Source organism: Giraffa tippelskirchi, chromosome 2, assembly GCF_054371585.1.
Source record: "Giraffa tippelskirchi isolate mGirTip1 chromosome 2, T2T-mGirTip1v1.2.pri, whole genome shotgun sequence".
Lineage (NCBI taxonomy): Eukaryota > Metazoa > Chordata > Mammalia > Artiodactyla > Giraffidae > Giraffa > Giraffa tippelskirchi.
The window spans coordinates 61,787,550-61,811,518 of NC_137276.1; the positions used below are offsets into that span (position 1 = coordinate 61,787,550).

Here is a 23,969-nt window from a genome sequence, read left to right on the forward strand (position 1 = left end):
ATAACAAGGAACCTGGATTTTAATGAGAGCCCAGGTGATTCTAATGAAAGTGGCACAAAGACCACACTTTGAGAAACACTTTGTTTGACTAAAAAAACATCAAAACTTGCATTTAGTTGCTGCACTTTGCCAAACCTACCAAGGTTTCCTATATAAACTCAACTCTGGTTTTGAAAGAGTGGATCAATTCAAATCTACAAGGTCTTGTGAGGCAAAGGTAAATCAGAAAGCAGCAGTGATACATGTGTTTTTAAACCACCTCTGGTTTTAAACAATCCAGTTATAAATATTCCTGCAGAGTAAAAGAGAATGAAGTGCAATATGGCCTAAAAGTATGACAAGAAAGCAATCATCAACCTTTCTTTTCACCTTCAAAGCACTGAAATAACTGCTGCTTAGGACCGAAAGCCCATCTCTGTGGTTTACCTCAAGCTCCTCCTGGTGAGGAGAAAGAATAAAAAAAATCAACCAAATGTCCCTATTCTTCTTCAGTGTCCAAAGACAACAGATAGCAGATCCACAAACTTTGTCAGATCTTTAATTTTTTCTTTACTATGCCTTAATCCTTGTTGCTTATATATTTTATATTACAGTACTGTGTGTCTGTTAATCCCATACTCTTAATTTATTCCCACCCCTCCTTTCTCACACACATACTTCCCCTTTGGTAACCATAGGTTTGTTTTCTATGTCTGTGAGTCTGTTTTTCTGTTGTAAATAAATTACTCTATATTGCTTTTTAGATTTCCCACTATGTCTTATTTTTTAAATAATTTCCCCTCTTTCATTATATAGGAAAGGAGCCTTCTCTTATGCTTCTCTCCTTTCTTTTTTAATGAAAAAATGCTTCCCTTTATATTTCTTGTGAAAGTACAAAAGAAGCACCTTTCCTATTCAGCAATTTCCTACATCATCTATAGTAAACTACACTTGCTAGATGTGCATGATGTGCAAAATGACCTCTTTTTTAATGGGCCTCCTTCAAGCAGAGAATAGTTTCTTCCACCCAAACATCTGACAGAAGACTGTTCTCTGGAGGGTTCCAACCCTTCTATAGACAGTGACATTTCCAATTTGCTTACAGAGAAAGATAAGGCTAGACTTAGACTGTTAGTAGTTAGCCCATGGCTATATATCACCATCTTTCCCTGCAAAATATATTTGAAATATTACTAAATATATAGGTACTACCTCAGGTTGACACTTTTGCTGATCAAACCCAAAATATTTTTCTGTACCAATAACTGTAATGTTATAATAACTAGAGAAGGAAATTAATAAGGAAACAGTAAAGGAAGAAACAAGGTTTGATGACCTTTATGTAAGATAGTCAAAACATTTTCAGTCTTGTAATTAAATGAGAGAGGTACCTGTGCTTGTGAAGAAGAAGAACCAGGAGCCAAATATAGCACAGAATCATGCCACATACTTCTGTCATGGCAAAGGCCCATGGAATTCTAGGAACGCTGGAAAGGAAAAAAGTTACATTTTTGGACTGACAAGAAGTACATGTATGCAAATGGTGCCACCCTTTTCAATAAGATATTCTTCTAATAATGACCTTAAAAGTATTTTCTTTAACTATTACTTCTTTTAGAAGATGGTATCTGGAGAACCTGAGAAAAAGACTATTTCATAAAATAGTTTTATGAAACTATTTGAACCTCTCTGTTGTCTGTGATTCCCAGTTATGGTTCTCTGCAGAGAAGTAACAATTATTTTCTCCTTCCCCATAGCATGACAGACCCAGATACAGGACTGCTCCCAAAAGAGAAGGGGGAAAAAGGCTAACTTCTTAAATGATGAGCATTTCAGAATCCACACTGTCAGGACTTGAACTCAACTACTCTTTTGTTTGTTTAGTGTATTTTGTTTTCAAAGTAAATGGAGTTTTTGTTTTGTTTTACTCCTTTTTTTGTCTCTCTCAGCCCTCCTTTGTTTTATATTTCTGTTTCTTCTGTCTTTTCCATTGATCTCTCTTTCCTTACTACATCCACAGCGCCTGTGATTACCCATCAGTAAAAGACGTGTCACTTTTCTCAATTAAAAAGAAAGAAGTGGGTGAGGAGAAGAAGAGGAAGAAAAAGAACAAGGAAGAAAAATAAAGGAGGAGGAATGAGAAGTGTGGTGGAGGAAGAAGACGGAAATGAAATAGTCCAAATAGGTCATCACTGAATGGTAAGATTATTGATAGTTTTATTTTTATTCTTTGTTAATGTACACTAAAATTGTCTATACTATGGCACATTAATTTTATAACTGAGAAACTAAAGGTATTTTTAAAAAAGAAAACAGGAAATCTGAAAGCTATTAATAGTCTACTCAAACCTTATTCAGAGTAACTGAAGAGAGACGATCATCTTCATTCAGGGACCCATCTTTTACCTATTACCTCAGAAAAAAAGATTCCTCTTGTGTATTTTTAATCTGTTGTTGGCTTATTTATCTGGCATTATGGGACAAAGGGTTATTTCACATAATACAAATTTTCAGATAAAAGATTCCTTTAAATGACTTCTAAAAACTTAAAACTTTTAAAAAATTTTTAAAAAGGTATATATGTACATGGGCTTCCTTGGTGGCTCAGATAGTAAAGAATCCACCTGAAATGTAGGAGACCTGGGCTTGATCCCTGGGTAGGGAAGATCCCTTGGAGGAGGGCATGGCAACCCACTCCAGTATTCTTGCCTGGAGAATCCCCATGGACAGAGGAGCCTGGTGGGCTATAGTTCATGGAGTCCCAAAGAGTCAGACACAACTGAGCAACAAAGCACACAGTTTTTATGGTAAAAGTAAATTTTCTGCCTCACCCTCAGCCTAAATGTAATTCTTGCTCCCCAAAGGCAATCACTTTCATTCTTGTGTTTTATTTGACAATGTATCTTCTAGTAACACACACAAAAGCACATCCAAACACACACACACATTCTCTCTCTTTCTCTCCCATGCTCTCAATATTATTTCATAATTTTGTTTCAAATAATTTTTGGCTTTTACTTAATGTAAAATTTTAAGTGTAGTTCATAGTAAGACAATGGAAGACAATCTCTCGCACAACTTCTTACAATTCTCTGGAGCTAGTAACTTTTTGTTCTGTTTCTTGGTTGCCTATCACCAATTCACCTCCCAACTATTCAATCAATTTCAAGAAATTGAGAATTGAGATAGAGAAATCTACACAAGAGCTCCTTCTTCAGAAAGCCTGCATTTTCTACTCCTTCTGCATGGTGTTTCTTAGAGTAAAACTTAACCGCCATCTTGGGAATTCTTCTTTTCTATATTGGATCCACTATTTCCTGAATCCCATGTCCTGCTCTTTCTCAATTTACTTCTTAGTTTTGATGTAGTGTATCCTTGAATTATTTTCTCAGATGAGGGACTAGAGGATGAACTTGTTTTTAATGTTAAATTTACTTAGGTTTAATTTACAAAAATTCACCATTTTTAGCTATAGAGTTCCATGAGTTTTGACAAACATTCAGTCATACAATTACCACTACAATAAAGATACAGAACATTTTCATCACTCCAAAAACTTCTCTTGTGTCCCTTCACTGTAGTCAATCTCTTTCTTTACTTTCAGCTGTGGGGCAATCACTGATCTGACTTCTGATGCCTACAGGTTTGCTTTTCTAGAATGGCATATACAGGCAATCACACAATGTTTGTCCAAACACCTTTTGTATCTGGCTATTTTCACTTAATATATTTCAGATTCATCCATGTAATTGTGGATACAATTCTTTGTCCACAATTTCCTTATCCATTCACAAGCTATGGGTATTCTGGGCTATTTCCACGTTTGGATTGATTATGAACAGGTCTTTGCATGGACATATGTTTTCATTTTTCTTGGGCAAATACCTAGGAATGACATCATTGAGTTCTATGTTAAGAATATGTTTAACTTCTTAAGAAACTATCAAGAGCTTCCCTGGTGGCTCAATGGTAGACAATCTGCCTGCCAATGCAGGAGACAGGGGTTCAATTCCTGATCCAGGAAGATCCCACATGCTGTGGAGCTACTAAGTTTATGTGCCACAACTACTGAGCCTGTGCTCTGGAGCGGGGGACCCGCAACTATTGAGCCCATGTGCCACAACCTATTAATACTGAAGTCAGTGCACCCTCCAGAATCTACAGTCTCTTTCTCTTCTGCAGGTATTCCAAGGAGAGGAATTTGTTCCCTTGCTTGGAGGATTGGGGCTGGTATGACTGGGGATGGAAAGTTAGTCTGGCTACTTAAGGAAGGGAGCTTGAAGTCTTGTGACCAGTCCATAGATTTATAGTTAATCACCTTGAAAATACAATAAAAAACATGCATCTTTGTTTTCATCTGGGAATGGTGTCCCTGAGTCCAGAGACCCGCACATCAACTATGTTCGAGAACAAAGTTGCAGTAGAATAGGTCTTAAATTGATTGTTAATCAGTTCTCCCGTATTTAGCTCCTATCTATATCCTGTCTTGAGAGACGCTTGCTGCATCTTGTTTTGAAAGTTTTTCTGGAGCACTGCAGTACAAATAAACTCACCTCTTAGGCACTGCTAGTCCTCAATCTCACAATAGGCACTGAGCTTTCTACTTTACAAATTTTCATTATTATCACTGCTTCTGCCTTCATTGGATTATTGGGAACCCCCATCTCCACTTTTTTCTGTTCGTTTTTTAGTGAAGCGTTGTAAGGAAATTGTCAAATGTGTTTTCAATATCTCATATTTATTTTGATGCAAGGCTTTCTAAAATGCAATATACATGTTATTCCTTTTTTTTCTGGATAGAATTTAATTTTCTTTCATAATTCAGAGTTATTACTATGAACACAGATTATTACACTGGACAAGGTAATGACCTCAGGGACTACTGAGAAATGAAAGGCAATTAAGCCCCAGACTGATGTGGTTTTTCCATTATTTATGTGTGCTTTTTACAGTGCTTCTGTTTCCTCCCTTGTTATTATGGTTATTAGCTATCTCTCCTCACATGTAAGTGGGCCTGCCTCTAAAAGCATCTCTGTTTCCTAATTTTTTGTTTATGATGTGCTGAAGCTCTTGGAATTGTGTCAAGTAAGCTTGACACAACAAAGATCACTGTGAAAGTGATTAGGAATGTTCCCAAGGGAAAATCATAGAGTAGTGGGGAAATGAGATCAGGAAGGCAAGGAAGCAAGGCAAGGGTGAAACATCAAGCAAACCTCTGTGGTAAACTCAGGCAAGGGTAACTTTGGCTCAATTCTGTGGGGAATCTGGGAGACAGTGCAGATCCAACCTAAAAGTTGTCCTAACTTGGGCAAAGAGAAATGAAATACATATACCTCACCTCACATCATCGGTTAAGAGGTGCTGCTTAAGGGATGTAAAGTTCCAAGCATGTCTGGTTCTCTTTTTAAGCAGGCAAAATGTATCCCAGCAGCCAACAGCAGTCCTCTAACAAAGACACACAACTGCTGGATGCTGAGGGTATAAATGTGCAAGAAAATGGAAAAGTGATCCAAGAGGATATAGAAGGAATGCTGACAGCTTCTGCTACCATTCTCCTGTGAATGAAGTTTAGATACTTAAGAGCATGAGGCTTTGTAGCTGGTGGCACTGTAGCATGTTAGGCAAAATTTGGTTTCAAATCCCCATTGCAAACTGAAAACATACGTCTATACACAACTTTGTATATGAATGTTCATAGCAGAAGTATCAACAGTAGCCAAAAAGTGAACACAACTCAAACATTTATCAATTAATGAATGGATAAGCTAAATGCAGTATATCCATACAATGAAATAATATTCTGTAATAAAAAGGAATGAGGTACAGATGCATACTACTCATATGGATGAATCTCAGAAACAGTATGCTATATTAAAGAAGCCAGACACAAAATAAGGCCACATGTTGTATACGGCCATTATATGAAATGTCCAGAACAGACAAATCCATAGAAAGTAGATTCTGCTTGCCAGAGCCTACAGGGAGGAGGGAAATGGGATGTGACTGATAATATGAATTTATTTAGGGTATTGAAAATGTTCTGGAAGTAGTGGTGATGGCCGCACAACTTTATAAATATACTTAAACCCACTCAATTGTACACTTTAAAATAAAATCCTCATGATCATTTCCCCTTTTTCCTCATTATGCCTTGTTATAGTCATCTACAGAACCTCAGCATCCATTCTCTGATTTGAGATTTTAGTTTTTGGTTCAATATCACTCTCTCCAAAACTTCTTTTGTTGTGATATTTGTTCTTCTCAGTCCTCTTTTCACTTTTCCTCCAACTTCTTCTTTTACTCTACTTCAGTGACCTACACCCACAGTTATAAATTGGATCTTGTCATCACCAAGATTATTCTTCACAGCTGAAGTTCAAGAATCCTATACTAACCAACATTTCTTGTTTTTCCATCTTACTCCTCCTAGTTCTCCAACTTTAAGAATTCTGAGACCCAAAATCCATAGATCTTAATAACACTTCCTCTGTCCTTCACCTACTTCACATCCTCTCATCCCTCCTTATCCACCTAAGTTTATAGTCAGTCATTATACTCACTCTCTTCTTCTTCCTTTATTGTACTGCCTAGCAAAGTTTTTACCTCACTTAAATCCAATTATCTACCTATTCTATACCTGTATCTGTGCAGTTGAGTGGTAAAAACACACAAAGTCAACATGACTATTAACTTCAAGCAGGCCTTTAGTGCTGCTACTACATCACACTACATCTATTCATTCATAGACGGCCATTTTACACTTATCCTTTCTCCTCAAACCTCTGACCTTCTCTTTCTTCTAAATCTGTTTTCAGAGAAGATAAAGACAATCAGCAGAGTACTTCCTCATACTCTACCAACACAACTGGCAATCTTATATCTGTTTCCATATTTTCTATCCTCCCCTGTTATGAATGAATAGACCATGTGACTAAGACCCGCCTTGCCCACCTACAAGATCCAACCCCTTTTTATCTACTTACGGACATTACTCCATCAATTATACCCTCTCATATCCTTTCCCTAAAATTGGGTCATTCCCATCATCAATACAGCAGCCATGCTATATAATACAGTCCATCCAAAATAAAACCCTGGTGACTCCTCTCCAAGCTACAGCTCCATTTCTCTGCTGCCCTTACAGAAAAACTTTTAGGGGCCTGTAAAACTTTATTGTTTCCAGTTTCTCTCCTCCCATTTTCCTCCTCTCTCTCACATCATTTCTTTGCCCTTCCCCTTTTTTTAATTTTGAAAAATTCTGATCATAACAAAAAAAAAAACTTTAAAGAATAAACACTTTATATTTTTTTAATTTAAATTTATTGATTGTTTACAATAACATTTCCCCACATTTGTTTTATTTCTCTCTTTCTATACATACCTACAAACACACACACACTTTCTTTCTCTCCAAGACTAAATCTTTCCTGAAAAGTTGCAAGCATTATGACACTTCTCCTCTAAACGCTTCAACATGTATGTCCTAAGATCAAGGGTACCTTCTTTACAACCCAATACACTATTATACCCAGGAAACTGTAACACTTAGGGTTACACTGTATCATTTAATATGCAATCTATATTCAAATTTTCCTAATTATTCCTAAAATATCCTTACAGCAGAATTTTTTTTTCTTGATAAAGGATCCAATTAAAGTTCATGTGCTATGCTTGGTTTTGGCTCTTCAGCTTCCCTTATAATTCCCTTGAGGAACTCCTTCTTGGTTTTGTTTATCACTATGGGTTGACAGATTCTTACTCAGTATAATTCATTACCATCATTATGCTTCTTGATGTTCTGACTGTCCTAATTTGATTAGTGGGAGCCCCTTTAAACCAGATCATATGTTATTTTGATAGGTTTCCATTGGCTTCCACTTCCTTGCTTTATGGCATAACATCTATTAGGCTCATTTTATGCTTACCATGCTCCAAACTTAAAATCAGCTATTTCTCTAAGGAGTCCTGGTCTGTTCCTTTAGTAGAGATTGGGATTTAGAAACCATGATCTGGATGTTCACGGTGCTTCACTGCTACTGAGTTTTTTTTACAAACCATTCCATTATCAGTTCACAGAAATCTTCCTCATTCTTTTCTATGATTAGATAGTACTCTATTGTGTAAGTATACCACAGTGTATTCAACCAGTTTTCTGTGGATAAGCATTTATAGTATTTTCAATATTTGTAATTTTTACACATAATGTCACAATGAATAACTTTGTACATATGCTGCTTCATATGTGTGGAGATATACCTTTGGGTATATTCCAGTCTCACATTCTCTCTTGAATCTACTATAATCAGGCTTTTGCCCTTGTCAAGGTCAACAGTTATTTAACTTCATCTTACTTGACCCCTCTGTAGCATCTGACACAGGTAATTACAAATTATTCCTGTCTTCTAAAAATACTTAAAAAACAAACAAACAAACTTGGCTTCCAGAATATTCTCTTGCTCTCTCTGCCCTGACCTCCTCAGTTTTCTTCTTTATTGGTTTTGACTTTTCTGACCTCTAGATATTATACTTATTCTTGGGATCAATCTTCAATCTTCCTTTCCCTTCTAAACTCACTACCTAGGAGACATTAACCAATTATCACGGCTTTACTTATGCTTGTAACTCCCAAATTTCGGCCCAGACTCTCTGAACTCTAACTCATCTTCCCATCTCTTACTTGACATCTGATTTGGTGTAAAATATACCCCAAAAATGACATGTCTAAAACCAAACCTTAACTTTTCTCTCCAAGAAGTTGGAGGTCTTTCCACAGTCTTCCCAGCTCTATAAAGGGCAACTTCATCCTTCCAGATGCTCAAGTCAAAAATCTTGGAATAATCCTTGAATTCTCTCTTTTTCCTACATCTTACATGCAAATCCATAAGCAAATCTTGTTGCAAACACACACACACACATATGTATGTGTGTACCATTACTATCCTAATCCAATCCACCTCATCTTTGTCTAGATGAATTCCAAAAACTTAACTAACTTCTGCTTTCCCATCCCCATCCTCATGCTATTCTCAATACAATAACCATTAGAGTGCCCTTTTAAAATGGACGTTAGATCACTCTACTCTTATCCTAAATACTTTTCAATAGCTTCCCTTTTCACTTAGAATGAAACCTCAAGTCCTTACAATTGTCAACAAGTACATATACAGTCTGGATTCCTGTCTGCTCTTAGATCTCATCTCCAACTGCTCTCCCCATCTCTCAATTGGTGTTCCTTAAACATGCTAAGCCTACTAACAACTCAGGACTTTTGCACCCTGCTGTTTCTTCTGCCTAGAGTACTCGTATCCACATGCTGTCTTCTTTACTTCCTTAGGGTCTTCTGTTGGAAAAATGGTGTACGATAAAATAGGGAAGAAGATACAGGGATCTAACAGTTTCTTAAACAGCTTTCATTCAATTCTTTTTTTTTAGCATCACCCTTTCACCTACAGTATCCAGAGCTTTGAGAAATTTGCAACATAGATTGAGTCGTTTCTCAGTTTTCCTGACGGCTGCTTTAGAATTAGGTTACTTTAGCTCTGCTTGTTGCTACTCACCCATCTGCCTTCAAACTTTCAAAAATGTACGGCTTTTTTCTCCTCTCCTCTGCCCTTTCCTTGTGTTTATAATTTAAGACCAACAAACGAACATAACTTCTTCACTATGCTTTTTGTCAGGGCTTGAGAGAGAATAAAATGTGATATATGTGTCATTCTGCCACCTTAACGTGGACACTGTAATTCACTTCATTAAAAAAAAACCCATATACTAAACTATCCAATAAAGCTGGAGGAGGAAGGGGAGTTTGACTAAAAAAAAAAAAAAAAAAAAACCCATATACTATAAGGCACTTTCAGAAGGGTACAATATTTTATATAAATAAATAAGATAGCAATACAAACTAAAAAGAAGTTTTTAAATCAAAAATATAAAAACTAATAGTTTTAAGTTTTGTTCTATTCTTATTTTTCATTTAATAGACTGTATTCTTTTTTATGCATTCAGTATTTATAAACCAACAGAATACTATCAACAATCAGTTTGTAGCATCTGTGATAATTCTAATTTATTTGATGATACAGGAGACTTACCCGTATTTTTAGAAAATGTTCATCTTAAAAAAAAATAATAATAACCTAATTCCATTTATTACAAATAACATTCCACGAAACCCTTTTAAAATATGAAGTGCCCAAGGAGCTGTAACATAAATATAGAAAATATTACAGCTATAACATAGAAAAGTAGAAATATAACATAGAAAAATAAAATAAGGAGTGGTTCTTTCTACTCATCTAGACTTAAGGTGTAATTTAAGGGAAAAAGGCAATTCCAAAGAATATCTTTACATATTACCAGATAAAGTAAATGGAAAGTATATGTCAACCAAAGCAACAGTAATAAACAACCTAATTGTCGCGAATATATTACCACTGCTATTATAGCTATCGTCTACAAATTTGGCAACTAGAAAGAAAACTTACCTGTCTAAGAATATATCTGGGAGTGGTGGATAGGTCTGCATGTCAGGCACTCGCTCGTGGACAATAACCATTATGAAAGACGTAAATCCAAATACTATGAAAACATATATACAACTCAGTATGGTCTTCCAATACTCTGGGTCCAATCTTCGAATAGAATGTTTGTTTTTACCATTCACATACTGGTACTGATCAGAATTCAAATCAGTGATGGGTCCATCACAGTCATGTGAAGGCTCCCCATTACAGAGCCACTCTGCACTCTGAAGAGCACTGATAAATGGAGTCATGGGACTCATGGGACTGTCACTGTTGTATCCCATCTCTTCTAAAACATCAATATGTATTTTCTGCAATTTTCGGACTGAGAGCATTAACCTTTTAATGTCCCCTAAGACTTTGATTTCCAGAGGAGGAGATCGGAGATCATATTCAGTCAATGTAAGCAATGTGATTCCATCAAGTCGGTGCTTGTTGCATAAAACATCCACATACTCAAAAAAGCCTTCATCCTTCAGCCAAACAGCTACATGCTTAGTAGTCCAGCGGCGAATGCAGAGTTGATTAGGACCAGCCATTTCTTCTTCAACTGTCTGTCAAGGGAAAATAGGAAAATAAACAAAAACTCAACGTGCCCTAACAACTTCTTTGAAGATCAAATACACATAAATACACCAGAAACAGTTATTCATCTACACTGCCATATTGGCTTCTGGACAAGAAAAAAGAAACAAAATTATTCATTAATGAGTAGTTTTCAATAGATTAACATTCTAATAAGTTTATGCACATAGATTCAGTAGCATAGGAAAAGCTAATGACCAAACATTTTTATCAAATTTTTTTTCTGTAATATTTTACAAATGGTTTTCCCATACCATAGCAGGCCATAACTTATTTAGAAAAAGCCTACTGGTGAGAACAATTGAGAAAAATAACTCAACACTTTCATAAAATGAGATATACAGAAAGATTTGTCGTATGTGAAAATAAATCAAATTTTAGAAATCTTCACGTTTGAGGAATTAATATCTCTCTTGCCTCCAGGAATGAGCGACTTCACTTCCACTTTTCCCTTTCATGCACTGGAGAAGGAAATGACAACCCACTCCAGTATTCTTGCCTGGAGAATCCCAGGGAAGGGGGAGCCTGGTGGGCTGTCGTCTATGGGGTCGCACAGAGTCGGACACAAATGAAGCAACTTAGCAGCAGCAGCAGCCTCCAAATCATGGATCACTGCCTTGTCGTGGTGAAGTGGCTTGAATAACTCAATGAAGCTATTAGTCATGCCATGCAGGGCCACCCAAGACAGACAGTCATAGTGGAGAATTCTGACAAAACGTAGTCCACTGGAGGAGGGAATGGCAAACCACTCCAGTATTCTTGCTGTGAGAACCCCATAAACTGTATAAAAAGGCAAAAAGATATGACACCAAAAGATGAGCCCCTCAGCTCAGAAGGAAGAGCGGAAGGCAATTACTAACAGCTCTGAACAGCCGACACAATGGAAAAGACCCTGATGCTGGGAAAGACTGAAGGCAGAAGCAGAAGAGGGCGACAGAGGATGAAATGATTGGATGGCATCACTGATTCAAGCGACATGAACTTGGGCAAACTCTGAGAGATGGTAAGGGACAGGGAGGCCTGGCACGCTACAGTCCATGGGGTCACAAAGAGTTGGACACAACTTGGCAACTGAATAGCAACTGACTCCAAAAACAAAAAAAACAAAACAAAAAACCACAAAGGTAGATAGAAAACTAATTTCAGGAAACCCCCCTTAAGATTAAACATATTTCTATCTACTATACAAATAATTTCTACAACAGATATAAAATCTTTACTAGATATAAATATCTATAAATATCTTAATAGCTCATTTCTTTCTATAACTTGAATATTCTATCACAGAACTTATAAGGAATTTCCTTCTTAAAATATCATTGTGATTTAGTGATAAAACACTTCAATGCCCACAAATTTGAGAGGCCATATTTTATACTGCAATTATAGTATTTCTTTCTTTTTTTTTTTTTTTTTGTGGCCACACCACATGGCTTGTGGGATCTTAGCTCCAACGAGGAGCTGAATCTGAGTCCTCAGCAGTGAAAGTGCTGCATCCTAACCACTGGACCTCCAAGGAATTCCCTATACTGCAATTATTAAAGGAATGTACCATTTCAAAAAGTACTAATAATTTTCACTACTTTGATCCCACACAGTTCTGTTTATGTTCTTTTTCCATTTTAAAGTGTTCAGTAACTTGTGCCTATATCAGGCTTCTAAACTTTTATCAGATACATGGGAGACAAAGACTTACACGGAAAAAACCTAGTTCCCTAAAGCACTTTCTCAACAACTAAAGTCAGTGGGTTTTCTGACATTTTCCAGATCACTAAAGACCATATTTTCTTCTGAGATGATATTTTAAAAACACAGTAGGTAAACTTTAAAGCATTAAAAAGGAAGAAGAAGAAGAATGACACAACAAATACTCATGTGCCCACTACCCAGCTTGGTAAAAAAAAAAAAAAAAATCAAACCGTTTCAATACATATGTTCCATTTCTTAATTTGAATAGTAGTTATACACTGAAAATTCATCAATCCATATACTTAGGAGCTACACTTTACATCTGTTAAACTTGATTGTAAAAGTTTTAAAAGCTAAAACAAAACATCAATACCCTTTTCTCCTCCCAGATGTAGTAACGCCTGGTTTTAGTGCTTATCATTCCCTTATCATAAGTATTTTTGGCTATGAAAACTTTCTATGCTTCCTTATGAGGAGGAAAAGTAAAAAGCTGCTATTTCTGCATTCTTCTATCCAACACAAACTCTTGCCATGAATACTTATAATTACCTGAAAAAGGCAGATACTCAACTACATAGGTATTTTTTATACCATCAAAAATATTCAGCCAACAAGAAACATGCTCATTCAATGTTTACATTTTGATTACTACAAAGCAAACCTAGTTTTTGGAAACCTTAAATCAGTGTTTCCAAACAAAGCTTTTAATAGTATAAAGCCACAATAGCTTTCCAGTCTTAATCTTTTTACCTACAATATAGCATCACCACCCCAAAGGACAGGGAATAATGATTTATTCACTTCAACTCATGGAATTTACACACACTGATGTACATAATTTTATATCACTTATTACATACATATAGCTCCATTTTAAATGATTTTGCTATGTTTTAATCCATAAAGACACCCAGATGGCTTCATCCTACATACTATATACGTATCTTTTCCCCAAGGTATTCTCTGAATAAATTATTTCAACCCTGAATATCCAACAAGTGCATGCTATGAACTCTGAAACAATTACAATGTAAAAAGTATGAGAGGCTCATCTCATACAAAGTAAGGTCAGATTCCTTCTTTTATTTCTATTTCACTTTCTCATTTTTCTAACAGCTTACCACCAGTGGGTTCCAAGTCACTCCCATCCTTTTAGCCTTATTCTTCAGCAGAGTTCCATTTCATACACTTCTCAAAATGGTCTCTCTTGTGTTTTCATTTTTTTTTTTTCTGTCTTGTATCACCTCCAATCTGGCTAACAATCTGTTCTTTATATCCTCAATCTAACTAACAAACAGGCTTTGATGCTGGTGTTTCAGCTGCTAGAAAATATGAGTTATTGTACAAGAAAGCCTCCTAGAAGTCTTTGAACCTGCTGTGGCAATGCCCTAAAAGCATGACACATTGCACTGTGTACTTCATCAGGTCAGGGCACACCCTTTAATTCTATGCTGCTACATACAGTTAGAGCCCCATATTTAGTTAACACCATGAAAACCTGCACTAACGAGGTATATTAAAAGATGATAAAAGGCTTCAGGACAACATAATATTTTTGTTGTACCACAGGACCTACAGGGAACAGGAAACTTTTAATGAAGAATATGACAACAATAGATTTCATACAAATATACAGAATGAAGAAATTAGTAAACATTTCAGAATACTTTCAGCTTTAATCAATAATTAATATGAATCATCTTAAAGGGACTTCTGCTTCTGACCAAGATGCAATAAGAGAAACCAGATTTACTTTTCCACCTGAGACAGCCAAAATATAGACAAAATATATGGAGAGAAAACCAGTTTAAAAACAGTGGGCAAAAGACAACAAGGAGACCCTTGAGAGGAGCAAACAAGGTGAGCCCTACTGCCCCTGCCATGTTTGAGTGGTGCAGGATATAAACTAGGTGAGGCCGAGCAGACTACGTGAGTTGTGATGGAAGTGAGGGGCTAGGGAAATTAAGGTGGCTAGTGTACACGGGATAGAATAATAGAGAGGAGAAACACAGAGAACTTGTTATACACTGAATGCTTATATTCCTGTATTGAAAGTCTGACCCCTAGTGGGATAGTATTAGGGGGTGATTAGGTCATTAAGGCAGAATCCTCATGAACAGAATTAATGCCCTTATATACCCCAGAGAGTTCTCTTAGCCCTTCTGCCATGTAAAGACACAGATAAAAGAAGACCACCTATGAAGCAGACCTCATAGACACCAATTCTGCTGGCACTTTGATCTTGGATTCCTTGGCCTCCAGATCCATGAGAAATAGGTATCTTAAGGCACTCAGCCTACAGTATTTTTGTTATAACGCTGTACGTAGACTAAGATGGAACTCCAGAGATTTGCAAAGGATCTCCCTTGAACAGGCAGCTGAATGCTGATCAACACTCGTATGTGAGGAAACCAAACAAGACTGAAAAAAGAGCCATCCAGAAAGATTAGAAGCACAATGCCTAGTACTCACACAAGATCACTAAAAGCGCCTATTGCAAACAACCAAGCTGGAAAAAAAAAAAAAAAAAAAGAAAAATCTCATGATTCATGGGGCACTGGGCAGAGTACACAGCAAGATCTTTCCATAGTAGAGAGGCAAAATTAACCCTAAAACAGGAGCTCTTAACTGGGGGCAATTGGCGTCCCAAAACACTTGGCAATTTCTGGAGATATTTTTGGTTGTCACAGCTAGGGGCTCATCTAAAGACTAGAGACTAGGGATACTGTTAAAACACTCTGCAATGCATAGGATAGTCCCTCACAACAAAGAATTAGTGCTGATATGGAGAAATTTGGAGAAGGCAATGGTACCCTACTCCAGTACTCTTGCCTGGAAAATCCCATGGACGGAGGAGCCTGGTAGGCTACAGTCCATGGGGTCGCTAAGAGTCGGACACGACTGAGCGACTTCACTTTCACTTTTCCCTTTCATGCACTGGAGAAGGAAATGGCAACCCACTCCAGTATTCTTGCCTGGAGAATCCCAGGGATGGGGGAGCCTGGTGGGCTGCCATCTATGGGGTCGCACAGAGTCGGCCACAACTGAAGCGACTTAGCAGCATGGAGAAATTCTGCCATAAACCTACACATGTCTCTAGTTGAGCCAAACATATCTTAAAAGCAGAATCAAAAGGATCAGAGTGTTTTCAAGTAATTTAATTACACCCCTCAACAAAGTGGGAGAATATTAATAGGAATACAAAGTATTCAGCACCCAACAGGTAAAATCACTATGTCTGGGAACCAATCAGACAATCAACTGGAAACCAATTGACTGTGTGGATCACAGTAAACTGTGGAAAATTCTGAAAGAGATGGGAATACCAGACCACCTGACCTGTCTCTTGAGAAACCTGTATGCAGGTCAGGAAGCAACAGTTAGAACTGGACATGGAACAACAGACTGGTTCCAAATAGGAAAAGGAGTATGTCAAGGCTGTATATTGTCACCCTGCTTATTTAACTTCTATGCAGAGTACATCATGAGAAATGCTGGGCTGGAAGAAGCACAAGCTGGAATCAAGATTGCTGGGAGAAATATCAATAACCTCAGATATGCAGATGACACCATCCTTATGGCAGAAAGTGAAGAAGAATTAAAAAGCCTCTTGATGAAAGTTAAAGAGGAGAGTGAAAAAGTTGGCTTAAAGCTCAACGTTCAGAAAACTAAGACTTCATGGGAAATAGATGGGGAAACAGTGGAAACTGTCAGATTTTATTTTTTGGGGCTCCAAGATCACTGCTGATGGTGACTGCAGCCAAGAAATTAAAAGACGCTTACTCCTTGGAAGGAAGGTTATGGCCAACCTAGATAGCATATTTAAAAGCAGAGACATTACTTTGCCAACAAAGGTCCGTCTAGTCAAGGCTATGGTTTTTCCAGTAGTCATGTATGGGTGTGAGAGTTGGACTGTGAAGAAAGCTGAGCGCCGAAGAATTGATGCTTTTGAACTGTGGTGTTGGAGAAGACTCTTGAGAGTCCCTTGGACTGCAAGGAGATCCAACCAGTCCATCCTAAAGGAGATCAGTCCTGGGTGTTCATTGGAAGGACTGATGTTGAAGCTGAAATTCCAATACTTTGGCCATCTCATGCAAAGAGTTGACCCATTAGAAAAGACCCTGATGCTGGGAAGGATTGGGGGCAGGAGGAGAAGAGGATGACAGAGGATGAGATGGCTGGATGACATCACCGACTCGAAGGACATGAGTCTGGGTAAACTCTGGGAGTTAGTGATGGACAGGGAGGCCTGGCGTGCTGCGATTCATGGGGTCACAAAGAGTCGGACACGACTGAGCAGCTGAACTGAACTGCACTGAACTGAACTGGGAACCAATCAAATATGACCAGGCATGCACAGAAGTAGTAAAACTCACCTACAACATGTAGAAAATCAACTGAAATTGACCCAGAACAGACACAGATAATAAAATTATCAGACAAGGATGTTAACACAGATATGATAACTGTATTACATATGTTCAAAAAGTGAAATAGAGATATGGACACATAAGATCCAACTCAAACTTCTAGAAATGAAATTGCAAAGATATGTACTAAAAATCACACTGGATGGGATTAATAGCTGATTAGATACTGCTGAGGCACAACAGACTGGTTTCAAACAGGAAAAGGAGTACATCAAGGCTGTATATTGTCACCCTGCTTATTTAAGTACATCAAGGCTGTATATTGTCACCCTGCTTATTTAACTTTTATGTAGAGTACATCTTGAGAAATACTGGGCTGGAGGAAGCACAAGCTGGAATCACAATTGCATTGCCGCGAGAAATATCAATAACCTCAGATATGCAGATGACACCACCCTTACGGCAGAAAGTGAAGAAGAACTAAAGAGCCTCTTGATGAAAGTGAAAGAGGAGAGTGAAAAAGTTGGTTTAAAGCTCAACATTCAGAAAACTAAGACCACGGCATCTGGTCCCATCACCTCATGGCAAATAGATGGGGAAACTGTGGAAACTGGCTGACTTTATGTTTTCTGGGCTCCAAAATCACTGCAGATGGTGATTGCAGCCAAGAAATTAAAAGACGCTTACTCCTTGGAAGGAAAGTTATGACCAACCTAGACAGAGGATGAGATGGTTAGATGGCATCACCGACTCGATGGACATGAGTCTGGGTAAACTCCGGGAGTTGGTGATGGGCAGGGAGGCCTGGCGTGCTGCGATTCATGGGGTCGCAAAGAGTCAGACAGGACTGAGCAACTGAACTGAACTGAACTGAACTGAGGCATAGTAAACTTGAAGACATAACAATATGAATTATTCAAAATCAAACACAGGAAAAAGAGAGCTTTTAAAAATGAAGAGAACATTATTCAGTCTTTAAAAGGAATCTTGAAGACCTTGTGCTAAATGAAATAAGTCAGACACAAAAGGACAAACACTGTATGATTCACTTTAGATGAGGTACTAGAACAGTCAAATTCATAGAGACAGAAAGCAGATAGTAGTTTCCAGGGACTGAGCAATAGTAGACAAAGGGGAATTACTGTTTAATGGGTATAAAGTTTTCATTTGGGACAATGAAAAAGTTCTGGAAATGGATGGTGGTAATGGGTGCACAACAGCGTAAATGTACTTAATGCCACTGAATTATGGACTTCAAAATGATTAAAATATAAGTTTGCTACGTATATTTTACCATGATTAAAAAAAAGAAAAAGAAACAAAATGAAAAGAGCATCAGTGAGAGGTGGGACAACTTCGAACCGTCTAATAGATGCATTTATGTAGTCCTGAAAGGAGGAGACAGGAGAGCACAGGAAAAAACATTTTGAAGTTCCAATGGCCAACATTTTTCAAAATTTGGTGAAAACTATAAACTCACATCCAAAAAGCTCAATCAACTCCAAACATCAGAACCACACAAAAAACTATACCACACCGTAACATAATCAAATTACTCAAAATCAGTGATAATGAGAAAATCTTAAAAGTAAAAAGAGAAGATATATACATTACCTACACAGGAACAAAGATAATGATAGCAGATTCCTCACAGGAAACAATGGAAGTCAAAAGACAGTGAAATAATGTCTTTAAAACACCAAAAGGAAAAAAAAAAAAAAATCAACCATAATTCTATGACCAGTAAAATGTTGTTAAAAAACAAAGGCAAAATAAATACTTTTTCAGACACACAAAAGCTAAACAATTTCATCTCCAGCAGACCTGAACCACCAGAAATGTTAAAAGGAATTCCTTCACACAGGACAAAAATGCCATCATATGAAAATAAGAATCTACACAAAGCATGGAAGAATATCAGAAATGGTAGATACATGGGTAAATACGTAAGTAAAATATATGTCAACAATAGCACAGAAGCTGGGAGAAATGGATTACTAAAATAAAATTCTTCCAGAAAAGCAGGGAATATTTCTGAATTCATTCCATGAGGCCAATATTATCCTGATACCAAAACCAGACGTGACATTACAAAAAAATAAAACTATAGCCTGAGAGGCCTAAGAACATAGAAGGAAAAATCTGAAACATATCTTAGCAAATCAAATTCAATAATATTTTTAAAGGATTCATATTTTATATATGAAAACATTCATATTTTATGGCAAGACAAGAAAAATTTAAACATAAAATTAAAAAAAAAAATTTTTCCTCTGCCCTTTGGCCTCTTCTCCCTTCACCACCAAGAACTGCATATCTGCATTATGCATCAGCCAAACCTTTCCCATTGGCAGAAACACCTGCTCAGCCATGAAGTGCAACATTCTTCTAGCACCAAGAAGACAACTCCTTAAGAGATAACATTCCTTCTTGATCTTGTTAAGGGGCCAAAAGACTTATATATCTGGAGTATTAAACTGTCAATAATATGTCATTTAATGTACAGCCCTCTGTCTCAAAAAAAAAAAAAAAAAAAAAAAAACACGAAAACTTACATAACTATGCTTACACTTTTAATTGGTAGAACAGCTCTGAGAGCTTTCTGACGTGCTGTTCTTGGGTTATAGTCTCCAGTTTGGCTCAAATAAAATATTCCATTTCTTTCTTAGATCAACTGATTTTCATTGACGTGCATCAATTCTTACCAAATTTGGTCTATAAATTCCATGCAATCCCAATCAAAATCCCAACAGGTTTCTTTGTAGATACTGATAAACTTATTTCAAAAGCTGATATGGAAATGCAAAGGACACAGAATAACCAAAACAAGCTTGAAAAAGAATAAGATTAGATAACTAGTCACAAGACTGACTCATTGGAAAAGACCCTGATGCTGGGAAAGATTGAAGGCAGAAAGAGAAGGGGACAACAGAGGATGAGATGGTTTGATGGCATCACCGACTCAATGGACATGGGTTTGGGTGGACTCTGGGAGTTGGTGATGGGCAGGGAGGCCTGGCGTGCTGCAGTCCATGGGGTCGCAAAGAGTCAGACACGACTGAGCCACTGAACTGAACTGAGTACTGACATAAATCAGTGGAATAGAACAGAGAATTGAGAAACAGACCTACATATATATGGATATATAATTTTTGTACAGTTGTGCACAGGCAATTCAGTGGATAAAGAATAGTCTTTTCATCAAATGCTACTAGATCAAATGAATATCCATATGCAAAAACATTAATCCATACCTCTCATCACATATAAAAATTAACTTCAATGGATTATAGACCTAAGGTAAAATCTAAAACTAGAAAACTTCTAAAAGAAAATATAGGAGAAAATCTTTCTGATCTTAGGTTAAGTAAAGATTTTTTAGATATGACAAAAACAAAATCCATAAGAGAACAAGTTGATAAACTGGACTTCATTTGCCTAGTTAGGTGACTTAAAGACATAATTTTATGGTTTTTAGTCTACAAATTTCTGCATTGTTTTGTCTATTAAAGTATATACTTCTAAAATAAAGACAGAAAAATATATAGAAGAACAATGTATCTGTTGAAGAACACTGAAATTGTAATTTCAAAATTACCCCTGCCCCAAGAACTACTGCTTGTAATTTTTAAATTTATCTTTCACACATAGTATTTTCTATAGAGAAAATTTCTACAGAGAAATTATGCCACATGTAATACATTTTTACTTAACATTGTTGCATGAGTCCTGTCTAATGTCATCAAACTATCCTTTGAAAAGGACATTCCATTGTATGGCTATACAATAATCTGCCGATTTCCCAACGTTGGCAACTGTTCACAATTTTATTACTATTACAAATAGTAGTGCAGTGTCTTCGGTTAGATTTCTAGAAGTAGAATAACAGAATCAAAAAATTCTGACATGTTATTTGGACACTAACTCCTGGGTAGTCATTAAAGCCTGATCCACATCAAAAAGCACTGCATGCAAAGCATGGTACCTGTCCAAAATGTTAATTGGTACATAAAGGAAAGATCTCAACTGAGACACAATTTAAAAGAAGTTTATTTTGAAATCATGAGCAATTCAGAAATTAGTTATCAAAGGTCAATACAAGGCACTGAGAACACAGTCCACTCGTGTAGAATCGTACTATCAACAGGCATTACTCAAACTTAGTTCCAACTCATAGATAATACATAAAGTATCTGACTGTTCTGTACAGGTATCTTATCTTTTGGATGGACTCTTGACAAATTTTTGAAACCTAATCAAAAATTCAATTTTCAGCATATAAACTCGTTCACTTACTAGCAAATTTATATTTCTCTCCAAATTTAGTTCACATTGATTACAGATTTCAACAGCTTGACAGCAAAAGAGTTCATTATTTCCGATGATCTTACCTCCATGCTTAACACAATGAAAACAGCTTTCATAAACACAAGAACTTTAAATCTGGCATTTTTTTTTCTTAAGTCTTTATTAAATTTGTTACAATATTGTTTATGTTTTTGTTTTTTTGGCCATGAGGCACGTGAGATCTTAGCTTCCCCAGCAGGGATCAGACCTGCACCCAGCGCACCGGGAGGCGAAGTCTCAACCACGGAACCTCCAGGGAGGTCCTCCCAGAATCTGGTATTTCTTCACAGAAGCATAGCTATTCATTCATCAATGAGTGATAGGCACTAAATTATTATCTTCACAATAATATAAATAACTCAGTTATTAATACTATATTTAAACTGTAAATACTGTATATTAGGTGTAACAAACCAAGCACAATCAGTCCAGAACTGCAAAAAGAGACAATGTCTATCAACCAACTCTTTCCCTATTCTGCCTCACTAAAGCTATTTGTTCTGCCCTACCCTATCTCTGTGACTGACCAGCTACAGGACAATCTGGCCACTACTGGAAATGATGACTTGACACAAGGAGTATTACCATCTGTGAATCACCACTGACTCAGTGTCTGTGACAAATAAGATGAATTGGCACTCAGCATCCCTTCCAATTTCCCTCCAGTTGTTTTTTGTACTACAGAGGTTAAAAAACTAAAAATTATTCTCCAGGATCCCTTGCCACTAAGGTTCTAAATGTGAATCAAGTTTAGCCAACTATATCCTTTGACATGAGATGTGGAAAAGTGATGTTGAAAGCTGAGCTTTTCTGTACACCAGTGTTGAATCAAACCTCAGAGAAAGTTTTGGCTGAAGCAGAAAAGAACAGCTTTATTGCTTTGCCAGGCAAAATGGGAAACAGCAGGCTAATGCCCTCAAAACCATCTGTCCCAACTTGGGGAAGACAGTGAGAAGTTTTACAGTAATTGTCCAAGAGGGTGTGATCAGCTTCTAGACATTCTTCTGACAGGTTGATGGTGAGGTAAGTAGGAGTCAGCATCATCAACCTTCAGGTCCAACTGGTCTGGGGTCTACATGCTTGCGGACAGCATATCATTGTTAATCATTAACTTCTCCCACCTGGAGGGGGTTTCAGTATCTGCAAAATCGCTCAAAGATGATGTTGTGTGTATCCTTTGATAGGGAAACAGGACCTTGTCCCAAGGCTGCTCTGGACTGTTTGTTTCTCCCTGGTCTCCCATCCCTCCCCTCCCTTTCCTAATTAACTGCTTGAATCTGCCCACTAGGACTCCGGGAAGGTGATGGAGGATAAATAAAGGCTGTTTCCTATAATCAAAGAAATGCGAGACACAGAAGGGCTTTGTGCCCAGGAACCCCACAGGGACCCCTGCACAGTATCAAAAGCAGAAAGTGAAGTAAGGGGCCAAATTTAAAGTTTGGTATCCACAAGAAAGGTTATGGAAATGTTGGTTGTGGGTGATTGTGTATGTAATTCTCGTTTCCAATCACTTACTTTTTGTCAGGAAACAGCTGCAGTTGTAGAGTAGCAATACTGGCTTTCTAATGCCTGCATCACATATATGATGATATGTTTCTTCTGTGTGTGTATGTTAAACTATACATACCTGAAATTTTATTGTTTCAATCATTTTTAAGTACACAGCACTTCACTTCTTCTGTGGAATTAAGTACATTTACATTGTTGTTCAATCATTAATCACCATTTATTTTTAAAACTTTTCCATCATGCCAAATGAAAACTCCCCATTGTTTCCTCCCGCATACTCCTGTCAAACACCATTCTACTTTCTGTCTCTATTATTCTAGATACAACCAGTATCCAGAAAAACGTCTACTTCTGCTTTATTGACTACGTGAAAGCCTTTGACTGTGTGGATTACAACAAATTTTAAGAAAATTCTTAAAGAGATGGGAATACCAGACCACCTTACCTGCCTCCTGAGAAATCTGTATGCAGGTCAAGAAGCAACAGTTAGAACTGGACATGGAAAAACAGACTGGTTCCAAATTGGGAAAGGAGTATGTCAAGGAGTATGTCAAGGCTGTATATTGTCACCCTGCTTATGTAACTTCCATGCAGAGTACATCATGAGAAATGCCAGGCTGGATGAAGCACAAGCTAGAATCAAGATTGCCGGGAGAAATATCAATAACCTCAGATATGCAGATGACACCACCCTTATGGAAGAAAGCTAAGAACTAAAGAGCCTCTTGATGAAAGTGAAAGAGGAGAGTGAAAAAGTTGGCTTAAAGCTCAACATTCAGAAAACTACGATCATGGCATCTGGTCCCATCACTTCATGGCAGATAGATGGGGAAACAATGGAAACAGTGACAGACTTTATTTTGGGGGGCTCCAAAATCACTGCAGATGGTGACTGCAGCCTTGAAATTAAAAGACTCTTGCTCCTTGAAAGAAAAGGTACAACAAACCTGGACAGTATATTAAAAAG

At 37.2% G+C, this 23,969-nt stretch overlaps 1 protein-coding gene across 11 annotated transcripts in view; it reads right to left on the minus strand.

The window, feature by feature from the left end:
* SAMD8 (sterile alpha motif domain containing 8) overlaps window positions 1-23,969 on the minus strand; it is a 119,412-nt gene that overhangs the window by 13,859 nt on the left and 81,584 nt on the right. For 6 of the 11 annotated variants that reach the window (XM_081564207.1, XM_081564212.1, XM_081564179.1 and 3 more), the window contains 2 exons: window positions 10,464-11,056; window positions 1,371-1,466 (listed from right to left, as the gene is read on the minus strand). In XM_081564207.1, the coding sequence (XP_081420333.1) occupies window positions 1,371-1,466; window positions 10,464-11,041 (674 nt within the window). In that variant the 5' untranslated portion in view covers window positions 11,042-11,056. The remainder of the gene's footprint in view (window positions 1-1,370; window positions 1,467-10,463; window positions 11,057-23,969) is intronic. The other 5 variants (XM_081564186.1, XM_081564228.1, XM_081564223.1 and 2 more) reach the window with 1 other exon arrangement.